The following is a 26,646-nucleotide window of genomic DNA, read 5'->3' as shown; positions in this document are numbered from 1 at the left end:
CACTTGATTATTAATTTGTGGTAATAAACATTGTGTATAAGATTCATAACATTTGGTTGAGGCAAATTTAAGTTAGAGAACGGTAACCAATTCTGGGACGTACGGACGTACAGACGGACACAAGGGTGAAACTTAATACTCCTCCGCTACGGAAACAGTCAGATTTCTTTTGTTGAAATCTTTTGTAAAAATGATTCTCGATTTTTGTTCTAATACTAAATCAAATTAAGGAATTTGTCCATATGCATAATTTTTATGTACAGATCTATACCCTTTCCCGCTTTTCACTCTAGTAAAGGTGCAGCGTCAGTAACGATTGGCATGAATACTAAAAAGATGTGCCTGTTACGATAACAAAAAATACAAGAAGTCATTCAACCTCTGGTCACCGAAATACAAGGAAAGCTACGTCAGATTACTTAATCTGCACGTGCGTATATGACTCCGGAAAAAGTTTGTGATCGAGTCTTGTTCTTGTCTAACTAGTTCTTGACTGTTGGAAATTAATATATATACATATTTCGTTTACAAAAGGTAAATAATTTGTTTATATATATTATTTTTATATACAAGTATATAAAGTGTAAATTATATATATAAACAAGATTTAAGTAACAACATACAATGAAATACAGTATAAAAGGAAGCAGATGTTAAATGTATACAACAACGAGCTACTTCAATTAATTGACGATACTATTTATCATATTATAGCTAAAACAGTCAAGTTACAGAATTGTTTATTTTAAACTAATTTTTCATGTTTTGATTTGCTATTAAAAAATTTCATTTTTGACAGAAATTTTTACACGTGTGTGTACTGGGTATCTTAACTACAGTACTAGATTCGGTTGAATCGTCATGTTTGAAAAAACGCAGAAAGTAAAGCAAATTCAAAATTCAATGAATAAATCGTACTCATGTCTATTTCAAGAACTCTTTTCACCCAGAGACGGATTTAAGGGAGGTAGCATCACCGCCACCCCCTTGAGATGCTACATGTACATATACTGTTGAATCCACACTTTTTACCTTTTCAACTCCAAACTTTTCTAAGTAGGGGGCACCCCCACCCCCTTTTTCAAATCCTGATTCTGCATCTCTTACTATATTATCTATTTGGTAACATATTCAAGATTTAACAAAAATTTGTTTACTGGTAAAACATTAACTGGCAAACGATGCAGATTCATGGTTAAAAGGTCTCCAAAATGATAAAGTGAAGGGAGACAAACAATCTTATCTAAATATTCAAGATACATTCTTCCAACTGATTAGTTATAAGAGAATCAGTAAAAACAACAAAAACTTGCATATTCTTTTGAAATTTGTATGTGTGTAAATGCAGTATTTCGGGATATTTTGTTTCTCTTTTTGTTATATTTTTATATGGATTTAAAGCATAAGCTATGATGACATGTAAAACCTCGAAAAAATAGAACGACAAACGATCTGTAAGAAAAAAAAAACATTCCTTCACTTCTTTCATCTGTGGCTAACCATATCCTAACTAGTCGCATCGGTTTGGCGTAACGATAAATCTGATGTTTAGTGAGAATATAGCACTGTCCAAGCATTAAAAAAACCGCAACAATCTTTGTAGAGGTCCTCATTGTTCCTTTTGATGGTATGTTGGAGGTTTTTTCTTCTACTGCAGTCTAACATACTCGCATTTTCCAATGACAAACGAAATACTCGCAATTTCTTCCAGGAAAGCAGTTTATAGAACCGAATGTACCGTAAATAATTTGCTTTCAAATTTGCATGTACTTGAAATATTTCCCACTGGACGTAAGACAAACAACAATAAATCATCAATCATATTATTAACTAATTAAGATAAGAAAAGTAATGTATACTTTTTCATAATAAGGCTGCTTGATATATACATTTTTTTGGTACCTTTAATTTGCTTTTATCCGAATTCGGAAAAGAAAGTCATAAAAAAGTACTCCTATGCACAATTCATTTGTCCTTCTTATCCGAATTCGGATAACGACCAAGACGACTTAATATTGAATATAGATATACTAATCCGAATTTGGATAAGGATCGTCATTGCATACTTAACTCTGTGAAGTAGGTCATGTATTCTTCTTATCCGAATTTGGATAAAAACAGTTATTAGTCCTTGGTAATGTGTATTATGTATTCTATCCAAATTCGTATAACATTAGTTTCTCTCCATTCAATTATTTATTCTTCTTGTCCAAACTACGATAATTAAATAACTATTGCAATTTTAACACATACTGTTTTATAAAAGAAAGAAATATGTCTAAATACCTTATTGTATTGAGTTTATCTTAAAAAATAGTGTTGCTACCAACATTCTTATTTCAGAAATCTCGCTTATCCGAAACACATATGAACTTGAGCTTATGGAAATGCTCAAAAGCAATTGAAAGCTGTTCAACAAAGTTATAACAAGAATATATGTGATGTGAATTACTATAAATTGTTACCTCCAAAAGCTACTATATGTCACCTATAATGTAGCTATTTATCTATGTACATTAAAGGGGATATATTAAAAGATTTCAGACAGAGCTAGATAATTTCATTGGGGTGATATAAAGAAGAATAAAATTACAAAACGGACAGACACCCTTATAACTGTGGAGTTGTTGTACATGACAGATTTCTTTCTGCAGACAAGTTCACATTATACGATTATATTGGTTTGTTTATTGTAATGTTTACGAAGAAATACATGTAACATGTACGTACAAATTTAATGTATTAACCGAGATTACCAGTTTCCTGTATATCAAATTCCTGCTTACCAGTTTCCTGCATATCAAATTCCTGCAATCCATTGATGCACCATTCAGGTTTCACTTTAATAGGTTACAATTTTACCATATCTAGTTTCATTTTAATTGCTACAAATTGTGATAGTGTGCATACGATCCTCACACAGCGTTTTTTTACGAAGACATCAGCAAACAGTATCACTAATTAGCGGGCTGCGGGTTGCAGGTTGCGGGCTGCGTGTTGCAGGTTGCGGGCTGCAGGCTGCATACTGCTCTATTTCATTAAATTATAAAGTAACATAAAAATTTTCCTTTACAGGTTAAAAGTTAATGAAGAGCTGTGCCATGAGCGCATGATACGCCCGTCGCATTTTCAATGAATAAAGTTCCACAACTTCTCAATGTCATATCAGAAATTTATAAAAACTAAAGGGAGGTTATTTCAATATAATCAGTCACCAAAGTTTCGTGAAAACTGCTCAAAGCATTCTTGAGTTATTGTCCGAAAACTGGAAACCTCCCCCCTTTTTTTAATGAATAAAACCACATCACTCGGAAATGCAAAATCTAAAATTTATATAAATCGTAAGGGAACTTACGTCAATAGATATAAACAATTCGCCAAACTTTCATGCAAATTGGTTAAAGAAAAGGGGTTAGAAATTAAAAAACTATCAAATTTTGTTAAAAATAATTGAAAGAATGTTAAAAGAAGGTGACTTTTGTCCAGATGGTGAAAATAAGAAAATAAAGTATTTAATTAATTTTTTTTAGTTTTAAACCTTTATTTGTTTCTCCAGTTTATTAAGACATATTGACTGACCATAAAAATGAAACATTAAAATAGTGAATACAAATTGTATCTGACAATACACATATATATATATATATATATATATAACAAGTCTAAAAGGGTACACCATCACCAAAAAATAATACATGCCAAGAAATTGCCTCCGTTGAAATTTTGCGAACATCCCATAGAGCAAATTACACGGATGATTAATATTGACCATTTGCTATATGGCTGTGTTCTAAGCGACACGTATATGCAGGTCATGAATTAATTTGTTGAATGAAATCAAATCTTTAACTACTAATAGGTGCCGTAGGAGGTCGACCGGAATTTTTAGCGAGGATTTCTTGGCATGTAACAGATAGAAAAACTCAGGGCTAGAATTCATAGAACAGACAAGCAGCAGTGGCAAATATTTCATATATAGTTTGAAAACAGAGAGGATTACCCAGGCACCCTTTGCAAAAAAAAAAACGAACTTTTTCTTCTTTGTGCCTTCGGACTTTATGTTTTGAATTGTAGTTTCACTTTCCATATTCGGTATTTATTCTAATGTAAGCTCCACGTGGTAAAAATCACGTGATGCAGGAAGATTTTTATCTTGGAGTTAGGCTATTTCCTTTTTGTAGGCGGGGACTCCAAGCAGACAACATGCATGTGTATAACGGAACTGTAGATTTTCTTATTGAATATAGAGAGTTGCCGGTCCGGTACATGAATAGATCGGTTAGAAAGCAAGGTTTTAATTTTAATTAGATTGGTAAGCTTAAATCGAAGGTTCAAAATGGAGAACGCCAAAAAAAAAGGGGGGAGGGGGGTTTCACAGGAAATAATTTTATTTATGAGCTCTACATTTGAAAGGTTTTTTTTTTTTAATTTAATTAAAAGAGAGAAAAAATGTTAAACAAATTGTGAATGGTCTTTCTTCCTTTCTCCCATGCCAAGAAATTGCCTCCGTTGAAATTTTGCAAACATCCCATAGAGCAAATTACACGGATGATTAATATTGACCATTTGCTATATGGCTTTGTTCTAAGCGATACGTATATGCAGGTCATAAATTAATTTGTTGAATGAAATCAAATCTTTAACTACTAATGGGTGCCGTAGGATGTCGACCGGAATTTTTAGCGAGGATTTCTTGGCATGAATAAAATGAACAAATGTTAAATATTTCAGATAACAGATATCCTTCATCAGTATGATCACGATGTAAAATGAATCATATCAATCTAGTCTGATTAGAAACTATGACAATCTTGAAATTTATACAATAAAACTGTTTAAACTGAACATCATAGAGACGCTTGTACAATTCTAAAATTTTTAAACATGACGTAGGTTATGTAGCTATTTACAACAGAGACTGCACAGATATGCTTCAAATAAAAATAGTAATGTGCGATATGAACTGATACAACTCTTAAATTTCAAAGGTGACGACAGTTAAGATGTTACAACAACGATTGCGTGGAAATACATTCCCAATAAACAGAACTGACCGATCCAAGCTAGTATAATATTTCAAATGTGACAACAGTAGAGTAATTAAAACAGAGGCTGCGTATTTAAACTTCCCAAATAGATAGCAGTTTGATAATGATTAAAAAAATAATAATAAATTTTGACTTAGGTTAAATAATTGAACGTGACTGCGTACTTATACATCCCTACCAAATGAATAGAACCCTGTAACTTGAACTAGTATAATTAAAAAATTCCTTAAAACAGTAAAAGTCCAGTACGGAAGCCTGAGTTACTAGAAACAAGTGATGGTAGGAAAATGAGTGATAGTAGGGAAAATGAGTGACTCATTCTATGTTTTTTTCATTTATGCCCTCTGGGGAAACTGTCCTTAGCTTACTTATCCAAAACCTTTCCCGAGCGAGTCTGTCGGCCCTTGACCAACCCTCGTTGTGGTCTATGATTGTGATGGTAAGGTTTTTGAGATCAGATTGGGCGTGCCCAGGTGATCTCAAATGACGACTTACGGGGAGGTCGGGCTTGCAGGTGTAGTCACTTCGATGGCCATTCATGCGTTTGTTGAATGGCTGTTCTGTCTCACCAACGTACTACATTGACACATTGAAACATTCTGGGTTTTGCAAGTTACATTGCAAAATATAGTGTACACAGACCAGTGGAGTGGCAATTAAATGTTTGAGTACAGTATTTGTTGGCAAGTCAGACATCGTCTGTTACTACACGCAATATACACACTCTCAGCAGAATTGGTAAGTTCTGATTAATTTGTTACCATTCGGCTGAGATAAAATCACAGTGTATACTTTTTTCTTAAAGTAAATCAACCTTATATATATAGTTGATAGTGTGTGGGTTTTTCAGATGACCATTAAACCACCGATTTATTTTCGGGTTAATGAATGTTAGCAAAGCACACAATGTATCAGTTGCTCAGAATATTTTCTGGTCTCTCTGGTACGTCCCTGAAACATTTTGGGAAGGTAGTCTTCGAATAATAAAGACTTTTGATTCATTGAACACTTCCCCCGTAGTTTATTGACTGTTCGAAAACTAAATATCACATTTTCTGAATTCTCCATCTACAAAACTAATACAAGTACTAAAATCCATTATAATATAATCATGTTAATAGTCGACATTGAAACTGAACAGCAACATAATTCTCGTCAACTTAACTGGAAATGATATTTTACTGAATTGGTGTTGCTTGTATGTCACCAGGTAACAAATATTTTCGGCATACTCAGGACGATACTGAAGTGTACAAAGGGAGCGTTTTAAATCCAGTGGCGTCCTTGACATCATGTTACATGTCAAACCTACTTGTTAGTTTCTATTAAATACTAGTGCACATCCTATACACACTTTTATACATGTAGTATAACAGGTGCAAAATTCGTCACATCCGAAATAATAGCAACCAAACTGATCTCAACCTGCATCTTCTGACTTTAAAGAACAAACTTATACATGTTATAGATGAAGTTTATGATAAGTTACAAACTGCAAAAAAAACATAAAAGATGTAAAACACAAGGTTGAAAGATGCAGTATCCTGTCAGATAATTTCAGAAAAAGGGAAATTCCACTTTCACTGGTAACTAAATATTACTGTATAATGTAAGAATTTTTGTAATTGTATAGGGTCGTAAAAGCGTTGAATGATCGTATGCACATTCTTAAAGGACAAAATGTGCTTCGGTCAAAGCTTTTACACTCCAATAACATTATAAAAGAATCAAGAAATTCTTGAATAATATAGTAAGTTCTAAAATCAAGATGGATAAAATAAAAATGCACTGGTCTTATATAATCCATACACTGATCGGGTGTGGTACAGGTGAAAAGTAATAAGTATGGTTAAGATGGGGTTGAAGTAATTTCCAGTACATTTTTGTCTTATTCAGAATGGTCGAGTAAAAGGTGTCTTCCCAAATGTCCCACTTTTAAAATTAACAGATAAAAAAGAAAAGAAATTATGTGAGACAATCGGAAAGATGTACAAAATGTATGTGGGACAATTGGGAAGTATAAATGTTGGACAATTGGGAATTGTTTTGATAGTAAAATATTTGTGTAAGTGTATGCCTTAAACAATTTAAAAATAAACATAAACAAGTTGGTATTTACATATTTTATTTTGTTTGGGACATTTTGTTAAACTACTTTTAAAATTAGAAACAATATGATACAAAAAAAAAAAAATAGATGAGAAAAATTTCACATGTTACAGCATTTTGGTCACTCGTTCTCGGTCTAACCAATATGCGCTGATAATGAATGTATTCATAAAATGAAAAAGAAATAAACATTACACTCTTCCTACTAAAGTTAATCTAAAGAAATGAAATTATAATATTTTCTCCACTGAATGCTTTTTTGTCATTCCAAAAAACCGTTTACTGTTACTTTCTCAACAACGATTCTTTAGAGAATATATGCATGCATTCATTATAACAATAATGAAATATCAAAACTCATTTGTAAGAGAAATAATATGTCGGTTTTTTAAAACACCTTGTGACTTTTTCCCTGCCATCTATTCATATGCATATTTAGTTTGGCAGCTAAGTAAAATATTAATTCCATTCGTTTGAGGCCTCGCCCTTTTATTATTTAGATTATGTAAATTCTAATGAATCTTCTTTCTTTTTTTTTTTTTAAAGTAAACAAAATAGCTTATGCTTATGTTTATTTTCAATCTGTTTTACAACAGTATGTAGCTCTTAATATCGCGCAAATTACTAACAGAGAAAGACCACATACTATAAATGACAATAAAACACTAGAGAACTGTGTATAAAATGGAAGAAAAAACCATGTTACTGATATCCGTGTATTGGCATACTTTTTTGTAATAGCGTCATTTAGTAGGCTCAAAGATTAAAGTATTAAAAATCAAAATGTGTAAACGTTGGCTATCATCATCAAATCCTAAAATAATTGAGATAAACGTTTTTCCTTGGGGAATTGTAAGTTTAGTTTGAACATGATAAAGTTATTTAAGATTTGCATGCTTCTTTTTATAATTTTATTGGGGTTAAAAGCGTTGACCGAAACATATTTTAAAAGCATTAGCACGATGAACGCTTTTAAAACCCTATTAAATTATAAAAAGAAGCATTCAATTATAATAATTGCATTTGTATGCTACAACCATGAAATTAAGTCTTAGATTTATATCAACCTTTTCGCTTGTTTTTCAATGCATTATTTGAACTTTGTCACGGATAGCACGTGAAGTAAGAGCTGTTGTATTTTATACAGAAATGAAATTTGATATTAGTGTGCCCAAATTGTTGTCAGCAAATCAAAATTACGGATTTCAATGAAACATATACATGTACATGTCATATAATTTTACGGAAATGAAATATGATATTGGAGTGTTTTGTCGTTGTTGTCAGGTAATCAAAATAACGGATTCTAATGAAACATACATGTAATGGAATTATTCATTTGTTTTGTGTTTAATTTTATTTGAGAATGTAACTTTTAGTTTGATACAGTAGAAGTCTGGATATTCGCACATATTAAATATGTTTTCACACGTGTTAATTTTAATAATTTCTTTTTATTGATGCGTAAAGTAGTTTCTCATGACTGAAATGACTTCATCGGCCGTTCTGTATGTACCACAGCTGTTTAATTCTGTAGCAAGGACATATACAGTTATCATTGCTAGTAAATTTAAAACTAGAAAGAGCTAGAGGTCATTGCTTGTTCAATTCTTATTAATATAAAATCGACACATAAAATATCAATTATAATTATTGGTGAAGACCGTATTTTTACCGTTCCTATAAATGAGTATTCTAGTTTTATTAACCACGTGTTGTTTTTGTAACAGTGTTCTTGTACACAAAAAGCAAAACATAAATACATAGACAATACGGTGTACAAAGGGATATAACTTTAATTAGTTAAACGGAAAGTACATGTATAAAATACGATAAACTGGCTCTGTTCTATTAGAATACAACCAATACTACTAAAGTGTATACATTTGAAATGTATAAATCCAATTCAACTCAAAAATATACCAAGTCAGGATTCATTCTGCCCAACAATATTACGTTAATCATTCATAGATTTATGAATGAACTATTTGTTACTTTAATGTTTACGTTATAGATAATGCATATTTTAAGGTTTTTCTTGTCGTAGAACACACCGAGGGGGTGTCAGGATTGATCAAATGAAAGACCGACCGTATGTGTGAATCAATAAGATTTTCAAAATCTTACACACGAATATGTTAAATCTGGCTTTATTTTAAAGTGTTATGAAAGTTTTACAATAAAATTCATCTCGCATATATGATAATGTCTCTGTATTGTAGCGATAAATTAACAAAACTTCACATTATTTGTTTCTAAAATTAAAATTCGGGCAATGACGATTTTGTTTACACCTATCATAGATTGAACTTTAAAAAATAAATGCCCAAATCGGCAACAGAAACTATCAGACGAATATAATTTTGAAGTAAATTATAGTTTGCATTTTTATCAAGGAAAATAATGACCTCACACAGGTCATTATTTTATGCCTTGGAGCATATTTCATTGAAACATGGTATCGTCCGGGTTGATTCTTCGAAAGAATGACCTATCGTTCTGAAAGAAAATAACTCCATATAGGTATATAAGTGTAATTATTGACGTACAGGTAACTACTATTCACAAGAGACAAGCAGTACATAAACTGAACTAAAATTAAATAGACAAACACACACAATACAGTAAACTAAAAATACATTGAATACACCGATCTTACTATGTATGAAACATAGGTCCATCTCCTGTTTGTAACATCACCAGACTATTAAAACATCAAGATATTCTGATCCTGTACAAAATATAAATATAACCAACATAAGTCTTATGAACTAAGTTATATCTGCATAGCATTTATAAACAATAAGTATAATGTTCACAGGTAGGTTACTTTGGAACTTTTATAATAATAATACAACTGTGCCAATACATGTATCATCTATATATCTATGATGCATTATTTTTCTGAGTTCATGAAAATACTTCCTTAAATGAAAATATCTATCATTCATGTACAATCATTCTGACTTATTCAAAAATACATTTTCTCTCAGATTAAAAGTTAAAGGAAAATGTGCAAATATTAAAAAAATATAAGTAACAAACCTGATTAATTTGGAATAATTATACAGAATATGTAAGATATATGACTGCTGTATATGCATTCTTCCTGCATAGCACTTGTCACTGTCTCCTGAAGTGTCTTTGACTTAGTGCATCTTATTGCCAAATCTTCTGATTCTCCACAAGCATCAAGAAATTGTCGGATGCTGTTTTCCTGCACAATTTAGGGGCTAGAAGGATATGCACGTCTATACAAATCTTGCATTGCTTGCCCCAAATATCTGAACGATTCTCCTGCTTTTCTTAACCTTGATTCAGCGAGGTGACTTTCTTTAATGTCCAAATCGTTATTCCATACAATTAATTGAACGATCTCAATTTCTTTTTAACTCTTTTGAGAGACCATACATAAATGTCTCTGCGTGACCTCTTAGTGTTGTCATGAACACCAGTCGTTTCCTGTTAACATTCCAATCATTTAATTTTGCAATGTTTTCAAACTGCCAAAATGTCTTTTCTTGTTGGCGTCTTTGTCAACTTTACTATCAGCCACAACAATTTTTGTCGGGGTCTTTGTCAGATTTATTTGTATGTCTGTTTGAATTGTCTGGTCAGTTGTGTAGTATGTCTGTGATGTGGGGTTCTGACTATACGTTGGTTCTCTCTTCTGACGGACTACTGTCAGGAATCTTCTGTTGAGGATGAAGATTTCCTGCATAATCTTCGGTATAACTCTTGGAATAATAATTATGATGTTTTGAATCATTTGTTCCAACGTTAGTTTAATTTATTGAATATGTTTAATAATTGGTTGTATTTGAATCCATGTCTTCAACTATTTGAAATCAATGTGTAAGTACCTATTAGCACACTCGTTTCCAAATTTCATTTTTAATGTAGCTATCCCTTCGCTGCTACCATTTGTAACGTGTCCATTTTTATAGGGTTTGCTAGTGGCTATGCCATTATGGTTAATTGGGAGCGTGTCTATGGAAAGTCAATAAAAACCATAAACAACTAAGACAATTTTAAATTCTAATGATATAATTATTTTATAACTTCTACTTGTTTAACAATATGTGAATATATTCATATAATTTCGTTCACATTTGCAAATAAAAGACATAAATAGTCCTTTCTACACTCTTATGCACCTATTTACTAACGACAAACTAAGCTAAAGCTAAACTAACTCTCCAACACTCTCACTCTCTTATATACTAACTCTTGATGGTTCCGTGGCGGTTCTCGAAAGTACCGTTCTCTCAAATAGACACCTGGCGGTACATGTATCTAAACCCATATTATTATTTTTTCGAAAACAACATAGTAATGAAAGTACTTCAGTTTTTATACATGTTTCATGTGCTTTTCTCTTCTACACTCTTTTATAAAATAACTGATTTATAATATTCTAGGAAATAATGAGTACAATATTGATGATTGCCCTGCTCGGTTTGTTCGGTGTTGTGCTTGGTTTACCTGGTCCTACCAACGTTTCTAAGAAAGATTTTGATAAAACAAGGACTGTCAGCACACTTAAAGGTCAAATCAACACCATACACGGCAATTTGAAACAACTTGATGAAGATATACTTACAATGAAAGATGATTCTAAAGGTGAGAGTTTTCGTTGATACTAGAGATATGCAAATAAATATTGCGTCAAAGATGACTGTTAAAAGTCCCATAATTCTGGAAAAACAAAACATATTTTTTTATAATCAACAGCGAGTCTAGTTTCACCAATACCAAAAACAGTGTACAGTTTGTAGTAAATTAAACTATGCATACTAAATTAAGTGCATGACATGTAGAATATTACCTTTTATAAATCTGACCGTTTAAGACCCATAACTGTGAAATGACAAATCTTCATGAATTTTCAAAATCAAACGATATCTCTGGAATGACGCCACCAAAGAATTTTAAAAGCAAAAGAAGGCTTTCTTCTATCAATCCTAGTGTTCTGGTCACGTTTTGAGGGAATTGGTTAATTAGATTTGAGTTTTATAGGAAGTATTCATGGGCAAACCACGTCTAAGACGGGTTTATAATGCCACACTTATGAGTATATGCTCAAAGAAGATAAATAACACATTTCCCATACTTAAAAAAACCACGTAAAAAGTAAAATAACAAAAATATCGAACTCCGTGGAAAACTAAATCGAAAAGTCCCTAATCAAATGGCAAAATCAAAAGTTCAAACACATCAAACGAATGGATAACAACTCTCATATTCCTGACTTGGTACAGGCATTTCTTGTGTAGAAAATGGTGGATTAAACCTAGTTTTATAAACCACCTCTTACTTAAAAGTATGATACAACAAAGCACTCCAAAGCTTGTAAGAAAGCTAAAACTTGTTACAGTTAAACACCTATTGAGGAGACGAGACACCCGGGCACCATGACCAAAAGAAAAATGACAAAAAGGAAAAACAAGTCCATAAAACCAGAAGATAACAGCAATAGTGGCATTGTAGACGTTTAAATGGATTGTCATTATTCATTGTTTAAAAACAAATTATGATATTGTCATCATTAGAAAGCCCATTGATGGGTTATTTTAAATCATTTATTTAAAGAAGGTTACTAATATTGATAAAATTTATTTTTAATTTCGCAGGTGCTATAGGTACGTGCAAAATAATTTTGAGTCCAGTAAACTCAAAACTGCTCATGCGATCCACAACTATTTTAAAAACTTTCTTTTGTCTTTTTATATTTACAGATTGTCAGGAGCTAAGAATCAAAACCCCGAACCTTTATAAATATAAACTTTTGTCAAACAATGGAATTGTTATTGGAAATCCAGTTCGTGATAGTATTACGTTCAAAGTGAAAGCCGACAACGATGCACACATTGCTTTGATGTCTTCAAATAATGAAAACGATCCTCTTTATGAGATAGTATTGGGTGGTTGGGGTAACACACAGTCGGTCATCCGTGACAGGAAACAGGGCGGTCATTTGGCATTGCATCGTGGACGAGTGCTCAATTCAAATGAATATAGGACATTTACCATTAAATGGAACAATGGACGTATTAGAGTAGAAAACGAATTGAAAAAGAAACTCATGGAATGGACTGATACCACAAACCCATATAAAATCAGAAATGTTGGAGTTTCTACAGGATGGGGTTCGACTGGTTATTGGTCATTTCCATGTCCAGGTACATACTGTCTTTTTATTTTTCCCATGGAAAAAGTTGTGGTCATATTCTTTGTGTCTGTATTCCATGTCGTATGTCTGTACGTCAGTCAGTTTTATTTTTTTCATAAAAAGGAAATCAAAGCACTACAATGAAGTAAAATCATTTAAAAATATTGTACAATTGAATTGGCGATAAAATAAAATTTCGTTTTGATATTTCTAAAAATTGAGTTATACCGTAGTTTGCCATGCAGATGAAATTCCGTTTATTACTTTTTTAAAGTAAACAATTATCATGATTATTAAGACTGTTTATTGTAAATATTTACAATGTATACATTGAATTATGCAAATGTGCTTAATAATTTCCAGTTCTGTTAATTCACAACTAATCATGCGATCCACAACCCATACTTTAATTATTTATATTGCCATTTTATATTTACAGATTGTCAGGGACCAATAATAAAAACCCCGAACCTTTATAAATACATACTTCTGTCAGACAATGGCATTGATATGGGAAATCCAGTTCGCGAAAGTATTAGGTTCAAAGTTAAAGCCCACAACGATGCACACGTTGCTTTGATGTCTTCAGATAATGAAAACGATCCTCTTTATGAGATAGTATTGGGTGGTTGGGGTAACTCACAGTCGGTCATCCGTGACAGGAAACAGGGTGATCATTTGGCATTGCATCGTGGACGAGTGCTCAATTCAAATGAATATAGGACATTTACCATTACATGGAACAATGGACGTATTAGAGTAGAAGACGAATTGGAAAAGAAACTCATGGAATGCACTGATACCACAAACCCATATACAATCAGGAATGTTGGAGTTTCTACAGGATGGGGTTCGATTGGATTGTGGTCATTCCCATGTCCAGGTACATACTGTCTTTTTATATTTCCCGTGGAGAAAGTTGTGGTAATATTCATTGTTTCTGTATTCATTGTCGTATGTCTGTATGTCAGTCACTTTTTTTCATAAAAAAGAAACCAAAGCACTTTAATGAAGTAAAATCATTTAAAAGTATTGTACAATTGAATTGGCGGTAAAGTAAAATTTCGTTTTAATATTTCAAAAAATTGAGTTATACCGTTGTGCCATGCGGATGAAATTCCGTTTGGTACGTTCTTACAGTAAACAATTATTAATTAGATATAAGAAGATGTGGTATGAGTACCAAGGAGACAACTCTCCATCCAAGTCACAATTTGTAAAAGAAAACCATTATAGGTCAAAGTATGGCCTTCAACAAGGAGCCTTGGCTCACACCGAACAACAAGCTATAAAGGGCCCCAAAAATGACTAGTGTAAAACCTTTTCAAACAGGAAAACCAACGGTCTAATCTATAACAAGTGAGAAACGAGAAACACTTTTGAACCACATCAACAACCGACAACCACTGAACATCAGGTTCCTGACTTATGACTGGTGCAAACAAATGCAGCGGGTTTAAACGTTTTAATAGGCGCCAACCTTCACTAAACCTGAAACAATAGTGTTACATCACAACATAGAAAGACACACTATAAAATATCAATTGAAATGGCTTAAGTCAATCTAAAGACATATTAACAAAAACAAGTGAACAGACACTGAACTGATATATTTGATTATGACACAATGTAATTAAAAAATTAATAAAACATAAAAACTGTTTATTCTGAATATTTACAATGTAAACATTGAATTATGCAAACGTGCTTAATAATTTCCAGTTCTGTTAATTCACAACTAATCATGCGATCCACAACTCCTACTTTAATAAATTTTTATTGCCATTTTATATTTACAGATTGTCAGGGACCAATAATAAAAACCCCGAACCTTTATAAATACATACTTCTGGCAGACAATGGCATTGATATGGGAAATCCAGTTCGCGAAAGTATTAGGTTCAAAGTTAAAGCCCACAACGATGCACACGTTGCTTTGATGTCTTCAAATAATGAAAACGATCCTCTTTATGAGATAGTATTGGGTGGTTGGGGTAACTCACAGTCGGTTATCCGTGACAGGAAACAGGGTGGTCATTTGGCATTGCATCGTGGACGAGTGCTCAATTCAAATGAATATAGGACATTTACGATTAAATGGAGCAATGGACGTATTAGAGTAGAAGACGAATTGGAAAAGAAACTCATGGAATGGACTGATACAACAAACCCATATAAAATCATGAATGTTGGAGTTTCTACAGGATGGGGTTCGATTGGATTATGGTCATTCCCATGTCCAGGTACATAATTTTTATATATACTGTCTTTTTATATTCCCGTATTGAAAGTTGTGGTCATATTCATTATGTTTGTATTCTTTGTCATTCGACCTTAGGTCAGTCAGTTATTTCATCAAAGGGATATTAAAGCACTATAACGAAGTAAAATCATTTGTTATTATCGTTTATTGCATTGACGGTAAAGTTGAATTTCTTTTTCTGATATTTCTCAAAATTGAGTTATACCGTAGTTTTCCACGAGAAGGGAAATCAGTTTGATACGATTTTAAACTGGTATTAAAACTGTTTATTTTAAATATAATACTTTGAATTGTACAAATTTCTTTGATAATCAGGTAATTTCAGAAGTATATTTTGTGTCATTTTTCTCAAGTCCCATCCACATAAACACAGAGTGGAATTGCGTTTACAAGAACGATATAAGACAAGTAAATATATCTGACTCTTTTCATTCATTGTAATAAAAACTATGAGGGTGGTATTTTTCCATCGAGCGCTAATACACAATAACACACTTTACAAAAGGCATTGTGTTTATAATGTAACACATAGCCTATAACAAAAAAAGACGTTTCCTGTGACGTTAACTTTAAAAAAAAAAACAATAGCTTGACTTGCAAAAAGAGGGACGATAGATACCAGTGGGACAGTCAAACTCATAGATCGAAAACAAATTGACAACGCCATGGCCAAAAATAAAAAAACAAATAGACAAATAATAGTACAGATGACACAACATAGAAAAATAAAGACTAAGAAACACGAACCCCACCAAAACTGGGGGTGATCTCAGGTGCTCCGGAAGGGTAAGCAGATCCTGCTCCACATGTGGCACCCGTCGCGTTGCTTATGTTATTACAAACCCAGTAAATAGTCTAATTCGGTAGGTCACATTCGTAAAAAGGGAAGGGTATTGTAGTTACGACATAAGGAACATATCCGATATCATCTGTGAAACGGTTATTCCATAACGGTCAACCAACTCGTGATGGCGTCCGTAAAATTTACGAAGGGATGATTTCAACTTCACCATTTGGAACTCTTGGTTTAATAGCTTCCTTGTGAGCAGTAATCATCTATCAAGGAAATCATGATAGAAAATACAAGCCAGGGAATATCGTATCAATTGGGAGGTATATACTCCGTATGCAGGCGCTGCTGGAATGTTGCTACATAGAAATGGAAAGTTAACAATTGGGAAGCTGAAATCATCTCTTTTGTCAGAAAAGTTTTGTTTTCAACCGACCCTCATTGTCAATTTCTAGATGTAAGTCAAGATATGAGGCAGACTTAACTGTATCTGTAGTATCCTTTATCTCTAGTACGATGGGATAGATTCGTTCAACATAGTCACCAAATTTTGTATTATTTAGAGAGAGAACATCATCTATATAGCGAAACGTAAAGTTAAAGGATATTGCTTACTTCTTATCTTTCTTCCTAAGAAGTTCCTGTATGAAGTCAGCCTCATAATAATAAAGAAACAAGTCGGCAAGAAGAGGGCACAATTGGTTCCCATTGGAATTCCGACAGTCTGTTGAAAAACACGTCCTCCAAACGTAACAAATATGTTGTCAATCAAGAAATCAAGCATCTTGATAATGTCAGTTTCAGAGAATTTTTTGTTTGAATCAGAGTGATTCTTTACAAAGTAGGATTTATCCCTCCCCAAGACAAGATACTTGTTTCTACGTTCGCCATTCTTTTTAATGAAACAAAGTAATACCAACTCTTTCAATTTGTCTTTTAGTTTGGAATGGGGAATACTTGTGTAAAGTGTAGAAAAGTCAAATGCGAGTTTGTCAAATAAAATTGAGAACGGAAATGGGGAATGTGTCAAAGAGACAACAACCCGACCATAGAGCAGACAACAGCTGAAGGCCACCAATGGGTCTTCAATGCAGCGAGAAACTCCCGCACCCTGAGGCGTCCTTCAGCTGGACCCTAAATAAATATGTATACTAGTTCAGTGATAATGGACGTCATACTAAACTCCAAATTATACACAAGAAACTAAAATTAAAAATGATACAAGACTAACAAAGGCCAGAGGCTCCTGACTTGGGACAGGCGCAAAAATGCGGCGGGGTTAAACATATTTTTTGAGATCTCAACCCTCCCCCTATACCTCTAGCCAATGTAGAAAAAACAAACGTACAACAGTACGCATAGTAAAAATCAGTTTAAGAGAAGTCCGAGTCCGATGTCAGAATAGGAAACAAAAGAAAATAAACAAAATAACAATAATACATAAATAACAACAGACTACTAGTAGTTACTGACATGCCAGCTCCAGACATCAATTAAACTGATTGAAAGATAATGTCTTCATCATATGAATATCAGGCACAATCCCTCCTGTTAGGGGTTTAGTATTATACCGTCCTATTAGGCTATTAGACAATACTAAAGGGCAATATTATTAGTTAAGTCTCAGTGTACTAGTGACCTAATACGATATATATGGGGTCAGTAAATTCCATATAGGGTTCGAGCGATGTGTTTTTCATTAGTGCGTGCCGATTTGTACTTAATAATACTAAACCACACATTTATCATTACATAAGATTGAACAATGTCATGAAAACTCGAGTGTAAAAGCACTCCCCGAGATAATGACATGGTCCTTTAGAACTGTTCTACCCTAGATCTGATTCTGACAGTTATATCCTAGAACAGATTTGAACAGTTGTATTCTTGAACTAATTTTGACAGCACTATCATCATGATCATAGAACAGGTCTATGGTAAAACTTTTCTAGAACTGTTAAGACTAAAAAGAGGTTAAAACTAATCCAAACTGCACGACATCTATATGGTGCACTAACACAGGTTCAACATGAGTATTTTTATTTTTATATTTATTTTGTAGCTACTGAAACATAGTAAGAAGAACCGGTATGACACGACCACGAAAACTACTGTAGAAGAACTTTGATATCAGGATCATTTTTCACCGAACATAATCAGATGTACAAATTTGTTGAAGAATAATTTCTTTTGCAACAGTATATATTCTTGTTTGTTCTACGTCCGCTATATTGCATTCACCTTGTTCGTCCTTCCGTCGGTTCGTTCGTTCGTTCGTCCAACAAATATTTCCGTCACAATTTTCTTGTCTGCTACAACACAAATTTACTTTAATTAATTTGAGCAGCTTGACAGTGATTATTTGTAAAGTGAGAGACCTTTTTTGATCCGTCGGACGCCTGCTTCCTATTTGCCGATACTTTCCATTCTGTGTTGAGTCATCAGCTTCACAGTGAGAAAGTACAATGTACAAAATGTATAAGTGTGAGCTCTACTATTTGACGCCTGCTTCCTGTTTGTCGTTACTTTGAACTTTCATCATGCTTTATTAACTTTAAATTGTTCGTCAGTCACACATTTCTCTACTACTACCAAGTACAATGACTTCATGTTCGGTCCGCAGCTTGAAAGTGATGAGTCATAATTTTATTGGCAAATATCGGGTCCGTCAGAGCCGTTCTTCCTGTTTGCCATTAGACTAAAGTTTGATTATTTTAACATGTTTAATAAACTTGAAATTTCTCCACTATTACCGAAAATAATGTGTTCATGTTATTTTATAGGTCCGCAGGTTGTCAATGATTTGCTGTAATGTTTTTCACTTTTCGGATTTGTCAGACACCCACTTCAAGATATTGATATTTTGAATTACGAATGGGTGTATAGTGCATAGCATGACAACCCATGCTTTTTTGTTTTCTTTTCAACTGCATGTCCCATATAAGAAGGTTTATAATTTACTATAACTCTTTATGACGATTAATGAAATTCTAACACAAAATTGCGTGCCATAATGTAAAAATATCTCTTAACCATAAGGTGGTGCGTTCAAAGCGTTATTCTAGAGCTGAAATGAAATCCAAGAAAATATAAATACTTATACACATGAGGGGCTTAATTGCCAAAAGTAATCTAACAAGAATAAGCAAATCCACCTAAGGCGAACATTGTCTGGGGGAATTGGAACCTTATTTCTGAATATTTTCTGAATTTATCAATGGCAAGTTTAAAAAGCTATGTGATAAATCTGAACCGACTACTTAGCTGATAAATCCCTTGGGAACTAGTCTGGTGTATTATTTCATTTTGAAATAAAAAATACATTTCTTTTTCTGATTACTGATATACGGATGTAACATATGTATGGTGATTTGTTTTCTTAAAAACTCTTCAAGAGTTTGTGTTGATTTCCATTGACAAACACTAAAGAGGGTGAGTGTCTAATATGCCAGTATACATATACCGAAAATTATTGACTATGGATACGGTGTTTTTCCACTAGTACTGTTTGCGAATGAATATACTTCATGACACTTGTCTAGTTAATTTATGTATCTACCTACTTATCTATTTATCTATATATTCGTATCCGAAACTTCGTATTCAGGACAATATTTACATAAACAATAAATTACTTCTTATATACCAATACAGCTATAGGTATCTTCTTCTTTTGTCAGAATAATACATGTTTTATTTTCCTTCTGACATGGTTACTTCAATATAAAAATAAGGAGATGAGGTATGACTTCCTATGAGACAACTATCCACCAAAGTACAAATGAAGTGGATGTAAGCAAATATAGGCAACCGTACGGCCTTCAAGAATGAGAAAACCCATACCGTATAGTCGGCTATAAAAGGCCCCGATATAAAAAATATGAAAAAATTCAATTGAGGAAACTAACGGCCTAATTTATAACAAAACAATTTACGAAAAAAAATGTGACAGACATGAACGAACGACAACCACTGAACTATATGCTCCTGACTAGCTATAGTGACAGGCACATACAGAATGTGGCGGAGTTAAACATGTTTATGAGCGCTCAAACCTCTCCTAATCTGGTACAGTGGTGTAACAGCACAACATAAGAACAAACTATAAAAATCAGTTGAAAAAAGCTTTACTCATCAGATCGATACAAAGCAGAAAAAACATCAAATAAAAACACAGACCGGACGTGGCAGGGTATTTATCTATCCCTCGTCCCTAACAACAAAAGAGACACCAAGTACAGATCTGAGAGTATTCGCAGTTATTGACAGCTAGATCAAAGCCAATAACAACTAATAAAAAAAATCATGTATCTAAGACTAAAATGTCAATCAGGACACATCAAACATCCAACGGATTTAGTGTAAAGACGTCTTTAACAGTCAGAGTAAAACATGACCTTGTGCAATGCCACAATATAGGTATCGACATATTGTAGTACCGTGAAAGTACATATGTGTATATCAATAATATTTAGTATGGTTTTAATCTACTGATAACAAAATCAATATTTATACCAATAAAACAATATTCAAAGATTTAATTGCAGTGTTGAATTGGTAACCTTTTAGAATAAATTTATTTAAAGGATTGATAAGTTTACCCGAATCATATCTAAGTTTCTGAGCTCCGTTAACAACATCACCGTAAAATTTGGGATATGCTATTCCGTTTGAAATATGTTTTATAGCCAAACTTGCAAACCAAATCTTTGTACCTATGGAAGAATTTGGTAAAGGTTTTTAGTAATTTGTAGTAACGACTTAATAATTTACTAGTAATACATCGAGATTACGCTCATTGAAATCCAAAACGTCACAACAGACACGGGCATAGGGAACGAGTTGGGATATATTTCATGTATAAACAACGTAATACGTAACCAAAAGAACATCACCTTCCAGAAAAGAAAAATTAACAATAGGGAAAGAACATCACTGTAATCGTAATTTTTTGTTTAGAGTTTCTAGTATAACACTGAAATATCCAAATCTAGGAAAGAACAGTTATTGCTGTTAATATTTGATTTATTTAAAGTAAGTTCATTTTGGTAAATTTCAGCTGTATATTCAGAGAATTCTTGATTATTTAACGATAAGATATCATCAAGATAACGGTAAGTGTTGTTGCATTTAGCAATTCAATGGAATTTATACGGTTCTTAACTGAGTTTGGCCATAAACTGTGATTCATAACAGAATATGAACAATTCTACTATTAAAGGGGCACATTTGGTGCCCATAGGAATACCTACAACCTGTCGATAAACTGTATTGCCGAAACGTACATAAATGTTATAAAGGAGAAAAATTACAGCTTAAGTCATTTCATCACACCTTCAGAAAATACATCTAGCATATGTACCTTTCTAATTTGAGAAAAAGGCTTTATATTAATTGCAGCAAATTAATTTGCCGTCAGATTAATCAAACGATTATTTAATTAAATAGAAAAACTTTTGTTTGATAATATTGTGTGGAAGTGTAATATAAAGAGTGGAAAAGTAAAAACCTGTCAACCGAATCAAAAAGACCACCATAAGCACGTAATTTATCTAAAACATCCAAAGAATATTTGACTCCAAAAGTAGTTAATTCCACTATTTTCATGTTTCATTACAAAAAATAATGATAAGTTCTTTGATGGTAGTTGTTAATGAACTTGTTAAAAGCACCGAAAGATTAGTAGTAGAACACTTACTAGAGGCCGAGATGAAACGATATTTTACGGGTTTTTTGTGTAGTTAAGGTAACCAATACATAGTGGGGACCTTCAAATGTTCAGAGGAGGCCTTAATCTGAGCTGTGGTTGTGACATGATTATTTAATATATGACTATCTGTGGCGCGTACGGCCTTGAATTTGGATGAATGTATAATTTCATTCTTAAGGACTTTCGTGGAGTATTAACGTCACACCACCACCACATTGTTTGCTGCTTTGGCGGCCGATACAAACACAAAATGCTTTGCGAGTACTTGAATTTTGTTTATAATCCTAGAAATGGGCGTCTTACTTACTGTTTTATTTTTCTCTAAATTGTTTTCGAAATGTGATATGCGAATATCAACAATATTCACACATTTATTTAAGATGATTAATTTTACTCAAGTACACAAATGTGACCACCCTGACCTATATAGAAGAACAGTTAGACCAGAGCTATACGAGGGCGTTCGTTTAGCAGCGGGATAGTTTTAAATATTTAGATTTTTTTGGCCTAAACGTGGACCAGAAATACAATCTGATTGAAATTCAGACCTATATTAACTCGCCTGCTCGTACTCTTATGAGGATAAAGAAATCAGAGGTCTATATTCTAATTAGATTGCCAGAAATATGGATAGGAGAGTAATCTACCTTCTGAACACTCATGACAATTTTGCCATTGGCCGTTAAACAAAAAACAATCAATCAAACTTATCTTTTATCAATAAACACTTGATACATACAACGTAACCTAATTCACCGTGTAGAACGCCACATGCGGGGTGTTGACTATGTTTGACACGGGGTGGCGGTTTTGAAGCGGAGAAAAAGCGATCAAGGTATGTAAAAGTTTAAAAATTTCTTTTTTGAGAATTGTTAGCACCAAATAATATATTGCACGGAAGGAACCGAACCATATTCTATTACCACCAAGCAAAATCAGACGTTTCCAGTGCCTCGTTTTCTCAAACACCTCTCCCTAGTTTTCCATGTTGCAGATTTTGAGACTGCATATGCAAGTTTTAGAATAAAAAACTTTTGTTTTAAACACGATTTGATGAAATGAAATATGCTGATTATAGAACTTGACTTTTTAAAAATATTTTGAATATAAAATATTTACACAAGTTGATTGGTTTTGTCTTATTCCTTTACATGTTTATAATTCATTTAGGGTTGCTTTTTGTTCAAAACAATACACAATTGATTTCGCCCAAACACAAAATATGTCAGTTTTTTTATAGAACATCACTTCATTATCATTTATCTTGGTTTAAGAGTTGTTAAATGACATTGATCGTTTATTTAGCCTGACCATGGAAGTATAGCCAGACGGTCTGGATTTATTAGTTGCATCAAATTTAACTGGTGTCGAACAAGTCACAAACTATAATTGGATTGTACAAATATATAGAATAAAGAATGGAAACGGGAATGTGTCACAGAGACAACAACCAGACAAAAAAGTACAAAAGATACCAGAGGGACAGTCAAACTCACAGATCGAAAACAAACTGACAACGCCATGGCCAAAAATAAAAAGACAAACAGACAAATAATAGTACAGATGACAAAACATAGAAAACTAAAGACTAAGCAACACCAACCCCATCAAAAACTGGGGGTGATCTCAGGTGCTCCGGAAGGGTAAGCAGATCCTGCTCCACATGTGGCACCCGTCGTGTTGCTTATGTTATTACAAATCCGGGAAATAGTCTAATTCGGTAAGTCACATTCGTGAAAAGGGAAGGGTATTGTAGTTACGACATAAGGAACATATCCGATATCATCTGTGAAACGGTTATTCCATAACGGTCAACCAACTCGTGATGGCGTCCGTAAAATTTACGAAGGGATGATTTCAACTTCACCATTTGGAACTCTTGGTTTGATAGCTTCCTTGTGAGCAGCAATCCTCTATCAAGGAAATCATGATAAGAAACACAAGCCCGGGAATATCGTATCAATTGGGAGATATATAATCCGTATGCAGGCGCTGCTGGAATTTTGCTACATAGAAATGGAAAGTTCACAATTGGGAAGCTGAAATCATCTCTTTTGTCGTAAAGTTTTGTTTTCAACCGACCCTCATTGTCAATTTCTAGTTACAAAATAACCCATCGGGCAAGGTCACAAATGGGCCTTCAACACATATTTACAAGTTAAAGTAGACCGTAAATACACTTTTCATAATAAAACAAAGAAATGATTCGAATAAATTACAACAACAGAAAAAAAAAAGAAAAAAAAAGGATGTCACAGAGAAACCACAACGAGAATTGGTTCGCCAGGGTGTGCATCTCCTGGTAAACATTATGCCGTCACGGAATCATACATAAATACCAAAACTAGATGAGACAGTCAAATTTTACCCATCTTTCATATTACGTGCATTGTTTTATGCCCGAATAAAGTAAGAAACATATCACTTTCCTGCGTAAGATATATGCACTTCATGTTTTCGGCTCAAAGTCAGTTCCTGTCGTATGGTGTACATCTTGGATTCAGATTTGCGTTTTCCCTTTCCAGTTTAGTTTGTGTGGAGTGTACTTCATTTTAAGGGTTCTTTATAACATATTCAAATAATAAATCAAAATCCATTGCAGGCTCAGAATATTGATTTTGAAATCTAGTATCCATTCTGTTCTTTTTCTTTAATTTTCTTAAATTTTGGACGGACCGAAAATGTTTAGCCTGGAGTCCTGAGATTGTGCCGGGGCCATGGCTAGGAGATGACCAGGTCAGTCATTTTAAATCAAAACAATCATAGTGTGTTGTTTGTGAAAAGGAAATATTGATTTTAAGAGACTTGTTAATTACACGAAAATAATTAAATCCGAGATAAGAGTGGTCAGTCCACAGCATGATACAGTAACAAAGTAGACATGGAGATTTAAGTAATCAAATTACACTAAGATTGATAACGTTTTCTGTCAAAACATGGAAGTATTATATATGGAAGTATTTTTATATATATAATACTTCCATGGTCAAAAGAAAGTGAAACTTAATCTTAAAATACAAATAGATTGTACAGTTATTTTTTAATTCTTTCTCTAGTATTTGATGAAAATAATGCGAATAAAATGTACTCAAGCACATATTAGTAGGTTTCTACAATTTTATTAGAAGTGTTTTGAACAATATGTATTGTGAAATAATAGCGTAATTTTACCTAAATTACGAAAAGAAAACTAAAGTTTACTCAATTACAATGTAAATATATTGTGCTTCTGTTGTATTTTATTTGTTTTCATTTCGCTTTTACGAGAGAAAAAAAAACATTATTTTGAAAATCAAAGATCATACAAACACGGTCCTGTCTATTTTTTTTCTAAAAAAAAATAAAAAAAAGATACTTTTTCGAAAGTAGAATAAAAAAAAAAACACCATATAGTTATAAATCACTTTGTGATTATAACATTTATTCTCACAAATTAATAACAGGGTCGTAACGTAATTAACCCCAAAATCTGTCAGTTGACAATACACTTCCATGTTTTAAAAACTCTAAAAATACACAAGATAACTTTTGTTTAAAATTATTATTTTTACATCAATGGAATCGTAAATTAATTGAGAACTCGACACAAACCGGGCGAATTATGTGTTTAGAGAAATAAGAAGTGTATGATTTTTTGGCGAAGTTATGTAGAATAAATATATAGCGGTTTCCTATACAAACCAACGGGAAAAAAAGAGTTATCACTGTTGTCCATTTTCACAACGAAATACACACAAGAAATATCTGACATATAGTGTTTTATTTTTAAACAAATGGACTTGGAAAATATTTAAGATATATAACGTCAGGGGAAATATTTTTGCAATTTTGTTATAAGTTTTTAAATTAAATATATCTAACAGTGGCTGAATTTTCTCCATATAAATCAAGATAATCGATTCGTAAGGGAAAATTCTGACCCAGCATTTGGGCTGATAAAGTTATGAATGAAAGTGTCCGCTATTCTGGCGTATGGTCAATAAGCACCAATGTGTTTTAATTACATGTTATATCATATCCAGGATGTAAAAGTACAGATCCCTTATATCAACAAGAATAAACGGGGAAATTTGTAATACTGCCTAAGTGACAAGTATGATAAAATGTATGTAGAAACGCTGAAATGGTCTCAAATGATTATATATTAAACATAATGATTCTAACTTGATATGTCAACAATAAAATATAACAACAACCAATTGTGCACTTTTTTTCTCTCTCCCGAATTCCGTCCTACTATGGATACTTCGCCTTTAAAGGTTAATGTTTATTTTGCACATACATTTTTCAGTCCCGTACAGTAAAAAGCTATTATTTTTTTTTACGATAAGGAGCTTTTATATTCAATACTATCAGAATTCCATTACTAGAGCCCTAGGACTGCTGATACTATGTAAAATATTGACTTGATTATGTTTGACCATATCTGTTTTTAGGCAAATCAAATTTTCAAAATCTACCTGCCAGACAGAAGAAAATCGCACACAAAAAGTTAAAAACAAACACATAAACTCAAGCATGCCATACAGTTTGATGCAATGTTTTATCATAAAG

At 32.9% G+C, this 26,646-nt stretch overlaps 1 protein-coding gene across 2 annotated transcripts; it reads left to right on the top strand.

The window, feature by feature from the left end:
• Positions 1 to 444: 444 nt before the first annotated feature.
• On the top strand, positions 445 to 18,583 carry LOC127702080 (uncharacterized). Of its 2 annotated transcripts, XM_052206096.1 has the most exons (6): positions 445 to 534; positions 11,579 to 11,780; positions 12,896 to 13,339; positions 13,769 to 14,212; positions 15,129 to 15,572; positions 18,445 to 18,583. In XM_052206096.1, the coding sequence occupies exons 2-6, from the start codon at positions 11,585 to 11,587 to the stop codon at positions 18,456 to 18,458; spliced, it is 1,542 nt and encodes a 513-aa protein (XP_052062056.1). In that variant the 5' UTR covers positions 445 to 534; positions 11,579 to 11,584; the 3' UTR covers positions 18,459 to 18,583. The 2 variants fall into 2 exon arrangements, with proteins under 2 accessions (XP_052062056.1, XP_052062057.1); XM_052206097.1 differs by lacking the exon at positions 13,769 to 14,212.
• Positions 18,584 to 26,646: the final 8,063 nt, after the last annotated feature.

Source organism: Mytilus californianus, unplaced genomic scaffold (assembly GCF_021869535.1).
Source record: "Mytilus californianus isolate M0D057914Y unplaced genomic scaffold, xbMytCali1.0.p SCAF_5, whole genome shotgun sequence".
Classification (NCBI taxonomy): domain Eukaryota; kingdom Metazoa; phylum Mollusca; class Bivalvia; order Mytilida; family Mytilidae; genus Mytilus; species Mytilus californianus.
Note: the sequence above shows the minus strand (reverse complement) of the source record. Positions and strands in the feature narration are given on the sequence as shown.

Coding starts and splice junctions, on each gene's coding strand:
- LOC127702080 (XM_052206096.1), top strand. CDS start 11,585: ATGAGTACAATATTGATGATTGCCCTGCTCGGTTTGTTCGGTGTTGTG. Junction 11,781..12,895: donor AATGAAAGATGATTCTAAAG/GTGAGAGTTTTC, acceptor TTATATTTACAG/ATTGTCAGGAGCTAAGAATC. Junction 14,213..15,128: donor GTGGTCATTCCCATGTCCAG/GTACATACTGTC, acceptor TTATATTTACAG/ATTGTCAGGGACCAATAATA.